Source organism: Mus musculus, chromosome 11, assembly GCF_000001635.26.
Source record: "Mus musculus strain C57BL/6J chromosome 11, GRCm38.p6 C57BL/6J".
NCBI lineage: Eukaryota > Metazoa > Chordata > Mammalia > Rodentia > Muridae > Mus > Mus musculus.
In genome coordinates this window covers 49,789,170-49,801,605 of record NC_000077.6, presented here as the reverse complement: position 1 = coordinate 49,801,605, position 12,436 = coordinate 49,789,170, and the positions used below count along the sequence as shown (strand labels likewise).

Sequence of the window (12,436 nt, the reverse complement as noted above, 5' to 3'; positions counted from 1 at the left end):
AAATATCTATTGAGTGACTTCTTTCATTAACAAAGTGCCACCCCTCTCCCTGCACAGCTAACTTTCCTGGCCACTTGGGTTCGCACAAAACTGAACTGAAATACATAAAATAGAATAGATACTGCTAACTGTCAATCACATTGCTTTTTAAAAAAATCATAAGACAGCTGCTTTCCCAGGAATTTCTCAGGTCAAAATTCCCCTCTTGGAATCCACCATCCTATCGGCAAAAGAAAGCGACGATGAAATGCAGTTTTTAAACACAGATCAGTCTGGCAGGGAGCATTTAAATTCATGCAACCTCTCTGCGAGGCATTTTGCTGTTTGCCTGAAGTGAAAAGCGAGCTCGTGCCGTGGTGAAGAGCTATTGCAGTTCTAGAAACACACCCAACAGACACCTTCGCAGACGTGCATGTGTACTCATAAAAGGTTAGCAGCTCAGGCTGGTCTGGGACCCCCACAGACTAGAGACAGCCTGGTGTTTGGCTGGAGCTGAGTAAAGACAGCTGCAGGTGCACAGAGCAAGCAGACGTGGGCAGACAGAGCTCCTCCACAGAGAACAGGACACGGCTTTCAGTAATCAAATCTCCAGGATGGGTAAAAGGAAAAGAGCAGTTTTTAGAACAGGAACAAATCATGCAGGGAGTAATGGGAAACTGTGCAGAGAGGTCTTCCCTCGATGTCTGTAATGGGTTCAGAGAATGGATTTAGATATCCCTGGAATACCACCACAACTCAGAAGTGCTCAAGACCCTGTTGGATAAAAGGGTGGAATCACACATGACCTGTCCACATGTCCCTATACTGTCCCTTGCTTTCCTCTCTCCCACCCCTCACACAGGGCCACGAGCACTCCACCACTGAGCTACGGTCTCAACCCTAGAAAATATCTAGTATGACAATCTCTAAGGCCAGCAAGATGGTTCCCCTTGTAAAGGTGCTGGCCACCAAGCCTGATGACCTGAGTTTAGTCCTTGGAGCTCACGTGGTGAAAGAAGAGAACTGACCTCGACACGAGGGCCATGGCACAAACGTGTCCGTATGCATACACATACAATGCACACAAAATAAACAAAACAAGTGTAAGTGTAAGTTAAACATAAAAAAGAAAAAAAATCTCCTGTGTCATCATTATAAAGGGGACATCCTGGCCAAGGATTGACAAGCTTGAACTGTTTGGGAAGCCACAGACCTGGTTAATCCTGATTTCCTGTGGGAACAGTCATGCCCATAAGGAAGGCTGAGTCTCTCAAGGGGAGATCCAGTGACAGAGACAACTGGGGTTTCTGGCCAAACCCCTGCTCAACTCTCAGATGCTACTTTGGGTTGTCCCAAGCCTTCCCTTGAGTCGCCCATGTCACATGCCCTTCCCTTGAGGTCTCAGTTGCCAGTGTCCCACCCCCTTCCTGCCTCTCTACCTCCTGAGCTGAGCCAGTCTGACTTACTGGCTCTCAGGCTGTGGTTACATGGAAGAACAGTAGCCACGGGAGAGTTAGGAAAGACCGAGACACATCTCCCCACCAGATCCACAAAAGAACAGGCTTAGGGTCATGCCATCCTCGCCCTGTCATTTACTGGATCTGTGACAACGAGAAACTCAAAAGATGAAGTCTGAAGCCCACAGCCAGGGCCAGATGCCCATCCCTGATTCCATCCCAGTCCTGGGCTTCTATGTGGCCTTGACGAGTCAGTGAACCTTGGTAACCTGATTATATCTGTGAAACAGCAGTGGTGGCAGCATCTACTTAACACAGTAGTTACAACGGTTCCTTCGGAAAGCCCGCACAACACTGCCTGTCACATAGCCAAGGTGCTCTCACACCAAGGATGCCATTGATGCAAATGTGTGCATGCCTACCGTCCATGACCAGTCCTTAAGAAGTGACTGTCAAAGTCAGGATAACGGAAATACTACCATTTCACTTCTTTTTCTGGACCCTCTCTGCCTGGGAAAATGATGGTTAAGCCAAATGTGGGATCTGGCTGTGATTTGGGCCAAGTTTAATTCAGCCCATAAACAAACATATCTCTGCCCACCAGGCCTTGTCACTGTTATACATCAGTGAGATGTACGGATGAGCCTTACAGAGTGGGACAAAGGAGGTCAGAGGTGTAGGGGTCCCAGAGCTGTGACTTTCAAGCAGAGGGACTAAGGGCTGAGAGTAAGGCCATGCTTCCTCTTAGCCTGTGGGGGATTGGGGGCAGTCCTCATCTCCCAGGCTGACTCTTTACAAAAGCGGCATGTATTCATTCTGGATCAGCTGGCAGGGTCCCCCCAAGATTTACTGAGTTCTCTAGCTCCCACCTTAGAGGCTACAAAACTAATCATTTCCTATATTAGCTTCCTGCCCTTTTGTTTGACTGCCTACTACATATAGTCTTCATAAGAGCAGGGACCACATCTACATTGTCTTATCTGTTAGAGTCCCAACCACATAAGGCGTACGTCGGGTACACAATAAACAGCTGTTGGATGAATGCATGCGTGAATAAAGAAGCGACCAGAGATAACCAAAGGCAAGTGGCCTCGGAACTGAGCCTGACACAGCCACATGCCACACCTAGCCAGGCAGAGCTAGGTCTGCTTATTAGAACTCATCTCCCCTCTGCACAGGCTTAAGAGATCACTCAGGGACTCAGGCTCCACAGAAGTCATGCTGACAGGTTCAGAGTTCATGAGTTCAGTCTCCAAGTGACAGATAATGACAGTGATCAGGTCAGGGAATCGACTTCCTCTGGCCAGCACTGAACACTTAGAATCTACCTGCAGTCCCTAGAGTAGCTGGGGTAAGAGAGGGCTGGGTAAGGCAGCACAAGGATACACGGAGTGCAAGGTAGGAAGGCACAGAGAAGGGGACAGCCAGCATGGAGGGGATCCTGCTCTGTGAAAAACTGCTGAATTCAAATGCTCTACCACAGGGCTGGAGAAATGGCTCAGTGGTTAAGGGTGTATACTGTTCTTCCGAATGTCTCAAGCTCAGTTCCCATGAGTGCCAACATCAGTCCAATGTGTGTAGGTGTGCTGTGATTGCCCCTGGTGGCTTCCAGGAACCAGCTGGGTGCTCTCTTTTCCCAATTACTCATTCAGGGACTTCCCGTGACCCTCTCCTGAAACTGTCTATGGTGAGAGTACGTATACAATGGAAGCTAACAAACCAGGAGCTCAAGAGATGGCTCCAGTGGGTAAGAGTGAATACTGCTCTAGTAGAGAACCAAGTTCCATTCCCAATACCCATGGTCAGGTGGTTCACAACTGCCTGAAACTCCAGCTCCCAGAGTCTGTCTATGTTTTCAGCAACTCCAATTCTCAAAAGATATTGCTTCCTTCTGAAGCTACAAACTCTGAAATGACACAAGAAAGAGATGTGTTCTAGATGATTTGATTTTGTCAGAAGTCTTCTGATCTCCCTGAATGGACACTAAGCAATTGACACAGAAGACGTGCTCTCCAGCTGAGATAAAAGGCAATTCCTCTTTATACAGTGGACGATTCTCCCCCAAAGGCTGCAACATACAAGCAGACTCTGTGTGTGTGCATGCACACATGTATGTGTGCAATTCTGGACAAATCTGGAGAAATAAAACCCATGGCTGCTTCTCCTAGAGACCTAATAAACAGGCGGAGTGTGTACCATGTGAAGGGCAAGAGATGCTGTGAATGCCTTACCATATGGCCCAGCAACTAACTATTAAATAAATGAGGAAGTCTATTTGGTCCAACTAGGAATGTGGCACTATGTCCATGAAGCTGGAGGTATTCAAATGATCTTTCACTCGCCTTCTGACAGTGATGGGTCTAGTCTGAGAGTGCTAGGACCAGGGTGCTTGGGTGTATGGGGGTTCAGGAAGCCCGTTTATGAATCTCTGAATTGGGCCCTCAAGGGCAAGACTTGAGCAGCCAGGATTCTAAATATTTGAAAAGACTCTGTAGAGGTTTTGCTTTATGTGAGGAAAGTCTATACGGATGAGAGCAAAGGGGCTCAAGGGGCTCAAACTGTTTCAGATAATCCAAGAATCCAAAGAACCATCACAAGTGTCCTTTAAAGAAGGGGAGCCTGGCCATGGAAGAGGAGGGGGTCATGTGACCACAAGAATGGCGTGATGCTGTGCCCCTAGCCAGGCAGGCCTGTGAGCTCCTCTCTCTGCAGAGCTCACACTTAAACCTGGAGGCCCTACCGCAGGCCTCTCTCATTCCTCTTGCCCATTAGCTCTCAGTCTCTCTATGCGGTCCCAAACTTCTGGGAGTCAACAGGTAGCTCTGTGATGTTTCAATGAGTGAGACATCCAAGAAAGAGCCAGTGTCCATCACCTAAAAGACCACCAGAATGCTCCTCAGAAATACGGACTCAAGGTTGCTCATCTTTGAATCCTTTTTAAGATTAAAGAAAAATGTATATGAACTCTCCTAATTTTGAAATCTGATAACTAAAAAAAATATTTAAACCCTATGCGTTGAACAAAAAGCTGTCTGTCTGCCTGGTTCAGCCTGGTACTGCCAGGGTGTAGCCTATGTCTGAGGTATCTTTTGTGTAGCAGCATTTGCCAGCTGAGATGATCTTGTTGCTGGAGAGTGACTGGCTTACAGAATGGCCATTTTCTTCACCTGTCCCTTCTTAGAAGTAATGAGTGGCACAGCCACATGCCCTTTAGAACCTCAGAGCATAGAAAACATAGAACCTCTCCACAGGCAATCATTTGCGATTTCATGAAGAATAAAAGCAGGAAGGAAAGGAAGACCACAAAGGGGGCAGGGAGAAAGAACACAGTAACCTTCCTATTGGCAGGAAGTCAACAGAATGCAGGGAACTCTGATGTCAATAAAACTGCACGTGGGTACCTACGAGGGTTGGCTTAATAGTGGCTCTTTCTAGAATCACCTGGGAAGCGAGTCTCAATGAAGGTGGATTTAAGTTGGCCTGTGGGCATGCTTGTAGTAGATATTTTGACTTGTATTAGTTTAGATAGAAAGGCTCACCTTAAATATAGATGGGGCCATTTTGTGGGTTGTGTGCTAGGTTGAATGGAAGAAGGCAGGTCGCTAGGGAAGGCGGATTGCTAAGTGCTGCATGCGTTCACTCCTGTTCTCTGCTCTCGCCTGGACTTAATCTACCTGGGTCCCTCACATTCCTGCAACCTGGATTCCCACACAATGATGGACTGTAACTTGGGACAAGTCCTTTCTCTCTTAAGTTGCTTCTGCCAGGATGTTTTCTCTCAGCAACAGGAAAGGAAGCTAAGACAACATTTAAGGGTCAGCTTAACTCTTGGTACACTAAAGCACATCTGTTCTCTTTGAGGGTTGGTTCCTGTTGGGCCCCAGCTTTCTGTGGATGGAGACATCATTGGATGTCATATCTCATCAGCTTACCATCCCATAAGGCCTTTGGTCTTGATCCCTGAAACCTGAGGCTGCTTTGAATGAAAGCAGCAGACATGGCCCAGGACATTGAAATGACCTTAAGGTTCCTATTCAGACAGGCCTCCCTGGGGCTCAGTTTCCCCCAAATGTAGAGTGAAACTGATTCAATATTTGTTGTACCCTTGTGCCAAAAACACGATCATTATCATTTTTTTTTCTGTAAAAGTCACTAAATTGCAAGTGAAAACGACCATAAAAGGAAAGCCAGTATCCAGTGCAGAACACGAAGTCCAAGAGCACCCAGACCAGTATGCTCAATTCCAGGCAGCTGGCTGGGTCAGACATCAGCAAGGACGGCTTCAAAAAAAAAAAAAACCCTGAAGTTTGAGGAGTTAACCTCGCCTAGCTCATCTGGCTCCTTTGATTCTGGTTCTGAATAGGCGCACAGCTGGGCCAAGACTTCTACTGCATCCTAGACATTCTTTGGTGACCTCAAAGCACTTCTCATACTCAGTCACAAATCAATACCAAAGTCTAGAAAGGAGACGGGTTGGTTATAACCCAAACCCCATCTCTTCCAAAGGGTTGGAGGAGACAGTTCTCCAGAGCTTGGAAAGACACAGAAGAAAGGCAGACGCCAGGAGGAAACAGGGTGGGAAGCTGAGGTGGTTGATGGTGGAGATGCAGGGCCATCTGAGAGGCTCAGCAAGGAAAGCCCTGGAGCTCAAGTAGTTTCAGGTCTCTTGCTAAAGTCTGGTTCTAAAGCCACCGGTGGCTAAAGATCTACAAGAACTCAAACGGGGGGGGGGGGCGGGCGGGGGGCGGGTTGAATCTGACAAAACTTATACATTTGTTTCATTTCAGTGTCCAGAAACGCCTGAAGCAACCTTTCACACACGTTGCCAAAGGATGCCCAGGAGTCCTAAGATTCTGTCTGAGGATCCAGGATTTTAAACTGACCCCGGCTCTCTCTGGATGAGGCTGCGTCCCCATGGTTCCTGCCTAATCCTTGCTCTGTGGTTCCTTTCTCCTGGTCTCCTGGCTCATGAAACAAGGCCTGTACAGACCTTGGCTTTGGACTCACCCACTGGCACACCCCACCCCACAAGCCTTCAGCAAAGTCAGAGAGGCGCCTTTCATGGCTTCAAAAGTTCCACCAGGTTCTCCAGCCGCAGGGGGCTGGAGTGGGTAACTGAATCCTACTCAAGGCAGGAAAAAAAAAAGCGCACAGTGACCTTTTGTCCCAGAAGTTCCCGGCTTTCCCCGGCCAGCCAGCCAGCGGAGGCGGCCCAGCCAGCCAGGAGGGTAAGGAATTGCAGATGTGCGCCCAGGGCGGCCGCCTCCCTTCTGCTCTCAAAACCCGGCTGGACACCTCGGCGTCGCTCCGGGCTGCGCAGCTATCCGGTCCAGGGCTCCCGCTCCTAGCTTTGGGCCAAGGCTCCGGGGAAGTCACTATCTATCCTGTCGCCAAGAGCTCGTTCCAGCAAAGCTTTTCCACAGTTCCCACCCTTCTAGGGACAGGAGATTCTTTTTGAGTCGCAAGCAAGATGGGCAAACCTTTCTGAGCGCACCAGGAGCTGTTTGGGACGCCCCGGGGCGGGCTGCTGACACCGCACAGGTGAGGTCTCCTGTCCTCGGTGGGCGCGGCAAACTGGGACTCTGGACCACCACTCCGAGCCCGGAATGATGAGGTTGCTCGTGGCGGCCTTTGTGGGCCAAGTGAAGGAAGCACCCTCCTGGTGGAGACACCTCTGTGTTGCGGGGCTCCTTTTCTGGGACCTGCCTCGTTGCCCCTGCTCTGTGAGGTCCTGGCTTGGTTCCTCTTACACGGAGTTTAGTCGTCCTCCTCCCCACGCCCCCATGTCCCCGAGACGTCACTCTGGGTCCGCGCGCGGGGAAGGAAGGCCTGGCTAATGAAAGCCCCACAATCGCCGCCCCTAGCAGGTCCCCTGTGCCTGGCTCTCTGGCCTAGGCTCTGAGGGAGAAGGCCGCTGTGCACTCACCGCACATGGTGGCTCCGATCGCTCCAGACGCTCAGACGACTCGCTGCGCCTCGCGCTCCCTGGCTCAGGCTCCCGCCGCTCGGTCTCCTGCCCTTATAGCCAGCCAGTAGCCCTCCGAGAGGGGTGGGGCTGGGGCGGAGCCTCCTGCCGCCTGCTTGCTCCTTATTGGTTTCTGGTTGTCGTGACAACAGCGGGGGGCCCCCAAGACTCAGGGTAAGGGGTGAGGGGCGGCTCCCAAGCTCCAGTCTCTACTGTAAGGGGAGGGAGGAAGCCCAATCGGTGGTAAACACCTTGAGTTGGAATTTTGAGTCAGTCATATTAGACGTGAAACTTTAGCAAGGGGGACAGATCGCTCCGTGCCTCAGTTTCTTCATTTGTAAAATGTGATAATAATAAAATGTACCTCTCAGATCCTCCTGAGGTTAAGGCCAGACAGACTGTGTAGACACAGAGTACAACCAATCTGTCTCTCTCTGTCTCTGTCTCCCTCTCTGCCTTTCTCTCTCTGTCTCTCTGTCTCTCTCTCTGTCTCTCTGTCTCTCTCTCTGTCTCTCTCTCTCTCTCTCTCTCACACACACACACACACACACACACACACACACACACACACACAGAGTGGACTCCTATTCTTGCAACATGCCCCACTCACTATTCCAAACTTCTTTCAGAGCAAGAAAAAGTAGCACACACTAGGCTTGTGAACTTCTTCCAAGCCTGCCAGGAGCAAACTGGGCTTGGCTGAAAAAGGGAGAAAATTGAAGCTCCTTATTAAGATATAAGATATTGACCAAGATGTGCCAGAGCCCGGACCTGAGAGGTGCAGGGGGTAGGCATCCCCCAGGTCTAAAGGAAAGCTGGGCCGCCCCGGAAACCGCCCCATAATGGAGATGCGCTGGCAGACCCGTCTGGCAAGCCGTGAGCCTGCATCCAAGCCAGGGGCTCCACCGCCCCACAGTGACCTGGAGCCTTGGTTCGACCCTGCGACGGATGAGTCACGAGGCTGGCTTTCCCCCGCCCTAGTTCCCGGCTGTCTCCTCCTCTCCTCTCTGTTCTCCAGCCCCCTCATCTCCTGAGAAAAGACCTGGCCCAATATTTGCTCACTTTGAAGCCATCTGTGTGTGCATGGTTTAACTTAAATAAATAAATAAATTGTTGAAATCTAAATCAATGGTATTCCCCAATTATAGTTTTTAAAGAGAAAAACTAGCGTAAGTCTTGTGTTTGGCGTTTTTTTTTTGTTTTGTTTTTTTTTTTTTCCGTAGCTTTGCAGCTCCCTGGGAATGGAGGTGTTGTGCCCACTGAGGAGTTTGAAATTCGATGGTACTGACTGAGAAGGTTGGGCTGAATCATCTGATGCCTAAAGCTGACTCAGGAGCAGCACTGCTCCTTCACCTCAGCGACGCAAGGTGACACTCATTCATTCATTTACCCATTCATCATTCATTCCCAAATCTGCACTTCACATCTCTCCTGGTGATAGGAACTTAATGAATGAAGACAGATCCAGCCTCCTGGCTCTTACAAAACAATGGGTGGGGCAGACACTAAGCTGGTGGTCACATAGGAAATTGGACATCTGACATCTCTGTAGAGAAGGCCCTGGGCTGGGCAGAACTCCACAGAAGGGGACAAGAAACAGGCCTTCTACTGGCACCAAAATACCAGGATCCCCGTGTCCTTGCATAGTGCATATCTGTCCTCCACTTTTATTGTAATTTTGTGTCTCCATATGAAAAGTGGCAGGGGTGACTGCTATGACCCCTGGAGGCATCCTTTGCTTTTGGGACCAGTAGGCCTGGGAGCCTTTGGAAGAGTCATAGCCACTGGACTCACCTGGCTCTAGGATTGGTCAGGGATTTTATGTGACCATGCTCAACAACCTCCTGCATTTGGAGACATAGAGGAAACAGAAAAGAACAGATTCTCTTGGTACAGCTGTATGGGGGATAGTTTGGGGAGTTAGTGATCACATTTGGGATGAGATAGAGGGTGTCTAAGAGTGGAACGAGCCAGAGTAAATTGGATCCTTAGATGGACAAAGTTACACATTTCCAGAGCCCTGACTGTTCATGGATTTTTTTCATAATCACAGCTCTGTGGTTTAAACATGTCCCCAAAGCAAGTGCTGTGTGATACAATTTTCAATGATCTACTATTACCAGGCAGGACCTCTGAAAATCGATTGGGCTACGAAGGCTGCACCTCCACCAACAAATTAATGCTAATTAAAAGAGTGCACGGACCTTTGAGTATAGCCTCTCACATCCTCTAGATCGAGGTTATCTTCCTGTAGGATAATATGACAGGAAGATCCATGCCAGACACCACCCCTCACTTACCGACCTCCTAGCCTCTAAAAACCACAAGGCTATAAGGATTTATTACTTAGGAATCACCTAGCCTATGGCGTTCTGTGAGAGAAAACTTAATAAATTCCTATCTTTACTTGACTACCCACTGCAGTCGCTTCTGTCATGTGAGACTAAGTGCAGCCCTGACACCTTCACCCTACAAGTACTCTGACCAGAGAGAGGTTCGGTGGAATGCTCAGGTAGGGAGCGACAGCCCTAGTCCATTAGGTCCTTGTTGGAGGTAACTTTCATGTCCTCATCCTAGTCAGGGACCTGCTCCAATGTATGCAAGAAATCCCCAAAGAGTCAAACCATCGATGAGGATTTAGCTGTGGGAGTTCAGGTATGGACCCTTTTGGAGGACAGAAGCAGTGGAAAGGAGCATCAGAACCTCTCTCAGCATGGCTTGTACCTCTCTTTAGAGGAGGGTGAGCCTGTATACCCATAGGCAGAACCCTGTCTACCCATTCAGAGCAGGCTGCTGTACCTGGCCTGGGGGCCCTGGATGTCCAGTACTAACATGCTGTCTATGGGTGATTCTAGCACCACTTTTCAGGGACACTTTGACCCCACTGGCCAAGAAGGTGAGGCATGTATTGGCTTCTTCACCTATACACGTGTCTCAACCCTCTCTGTAGTTGGGAGATTTACTCTCTGCTCCTCTCTGGCCCATGGCCATTCTACCTGAATAGCCCAGTGAAGCTCCACAGCTATCCTCCTGACATGGTATGTGAATCTGCCATCTCCCAGGCACAGGCTCTGCTCATCTGCCTTCCCTGGGATGCTATTGCTGGAGTCTGACCATGGTGCCCAATTTGTCCATGACATAGCAACTCTTTTGGGGCCCTGGATTTTCACCATTTAGCATGTTATCATAAGGGACTTCACTGCCAAGTTTCTCTCAGCCTCAGCTCTGTGAGTTGGGCTATCAACAGGGCAATCTGAGATATGTCTTCTCCTTAATATCCTTTTAATCCTCCCAATACAGAAACACCACTTGAATCCAGTTGTCTAGACACCTAGCCCAACCCAGCATAGGGCTTCCTGGATTTAAGCAGAACTCCTCAGGAGTTCAGGGTGAGGGATACTGAGATTTGCAGCTGAAAACCTCTTGTTAGATAAAGAGGTATGGGGTGTGTATGAAGGGAGATCCAAGGGAGACCTGTGAGTAAGGTTCAAGGCAGGTAACAGGTAGGATCCTAGGTGTATAGGCCAAGTCCCATGTGTGGAGACTTGGATGGAGTTCTCTACCTCAGGCTATCTCCCTAGCCCTCAGCTAGATATGAGGGGGAAGCATCAAGGAATAGAAACTTGGGTATAGCACAGGAGGCCTGTCATATAACCTCTCCTTCTGCAGGGCTGTATAATGGCTTAAATAGGAGATTTCCCTACAGACCTATGTGTTTAATGCTTGGTCTCTGGCTATCAATACTGTTTGGGGGGGGGGGGTTCTGGAAACTTTAGAAGTGGGACCTTGTCTTTTTTCTATTCTGCTTCTTGGCTTCTAAAATGTAAGCTGCTTTGCTCCACAACATCTTTTCCACTGTGGATTGAAATTAAAATGTCTTCTCTTATGCTGCTTCACTCAGTCAATATGTTACAGCAATAGGCAGTCTCATCAATATAGAAAACTGGTATCTGGGAGGTGGAGCTGTTCCTGTGGCATTACCACATGGTTTGGAAGCTTTTAGAACTGGTTTTCAGGAAGAGTCAAAAAAAAAAAAAAAAGTTCAGTGAAACCCTAGGATGCCAAAAGCAGAGCTTGATGGGATATTCTGATGGGTGCTCAGAATACCAGAGTGGTGAGAGTAATAGGGACAGAGAAGACAGTACTCATGAGGCTTCAGGTGGAAGTGAGGATTCTACTGGAAACTGGATAAGAGGCCCCTCACCCATGTCCTGAGACTTTGTGGGAAGTAGAGTTTAAAGGCTAATCGGTTGTAAAATTTCTTGACCACTCAAGCTGTGGCACGACTACCGCTGGCTGCTTTCAGACAGGTTTACAGTGCACATTAGGAGCAAAGTGCAGAGCAGAAAGTTGAAAGCAAGCAAACCAACAAACCAAGAAAACCTGCAGCTTAGTCAGAACAGCAGCATAAAGTTGGGACTATGCAAGACATCATTTCTGAAAAGATTAACATCAATAAAAGCTGATTGCTTTGCTTTGGGACAACAGAAGAAGGCCAACAGAGTGTCTCAGGAATCGGCCAGACCTCGTTTAGTGCAGGCTCATTTGAAGACTTTCACTTGAGCAGGATGGGCCTTGGGATACTCAGCTCACACGGGGATGTCCACAAAGTTGTTTCCCTGGGCTTCATTTCACTGGGTACATCTGCCTGGGCATTCAAAGGCTGTGGTAGTCATGGTCCAAAACTCTCTACTCAAGCTAATGGCTGGCCTTCTTTTTGTAGGTGTTTAGAATCCCAGAGTTATCAGATCACAGAGGCTTCCACACCAATTTCAAAGAAAGCCCAAGAGGACAGGATTTGTGTGGCAGGGTCAAGATGCCTGCAGGTCTCCCTGAGAAGATAGTGCATAAAGCTGTGAAGGTGAAACCTAAGCATCCACAGAGACTCCAGGAAGGGAAAGACTCCAGAAGTATAGAATATCTATCTGCAGAGGTAAGCTGTGGAAACTAGTGGGGCCAGCCCAAGAGAGAGACCATCCAGATTAAAAATGATTATGCGCCCAGAGTCCATTGGCGCCCATATCATACTAGCATG

General features: G+C 48.8%; 1 protein-coding gene and 1 long non-coding RNA gene across 3 annotated transcripts in view; one reads left to right on the top strand and one right to left on the bottom strand.

The window, feature by feature from the left end:
- The window catches only part of Gfpt2 (glutamine fructose-6-phosphate transaminase 2), a 44,466-nt gene extending 37,015 nt beyond the window's left edge, over positions 1–7,451 (bottom strand). The window contains exon 1 of the mRNA NM_013529.3: positions 7,363–7,451. Coding sequence (NP_038557.1) covers positions 7,363–7,369 — 7 coding nt within the window. The 5' untranslated portion in view covers positions 7,370–7,451. The remainder of the gene's footprint in view (positions 1–7,362) is intronic.
- Gm36507 overlaps positions 1–12,170 on the top strand; it is a 56,862-nt gene extending 44,692 nt beyond the window's left edge. The window contains exons 3-5 of one of the 2 annotated variants that reach the window (XR_388617.3): positions 6,224–6,977; positions 8,625–8,768; positions 12,125–12,170. This is a non-coding gene — a long non-coding RNA (predicted gene, 36507). Of the gene's footprint in view, positions 1–6,223; positions 7,369–8,624; positions 8,769–12,124 lie in introns of those variants that run through there. The other variant, XR_003949545.1, reaches the window with a different exon arrangement.
- The last annotated feature ends 266 nt before the right edge of the window (positions 12,171–12,436 follow it).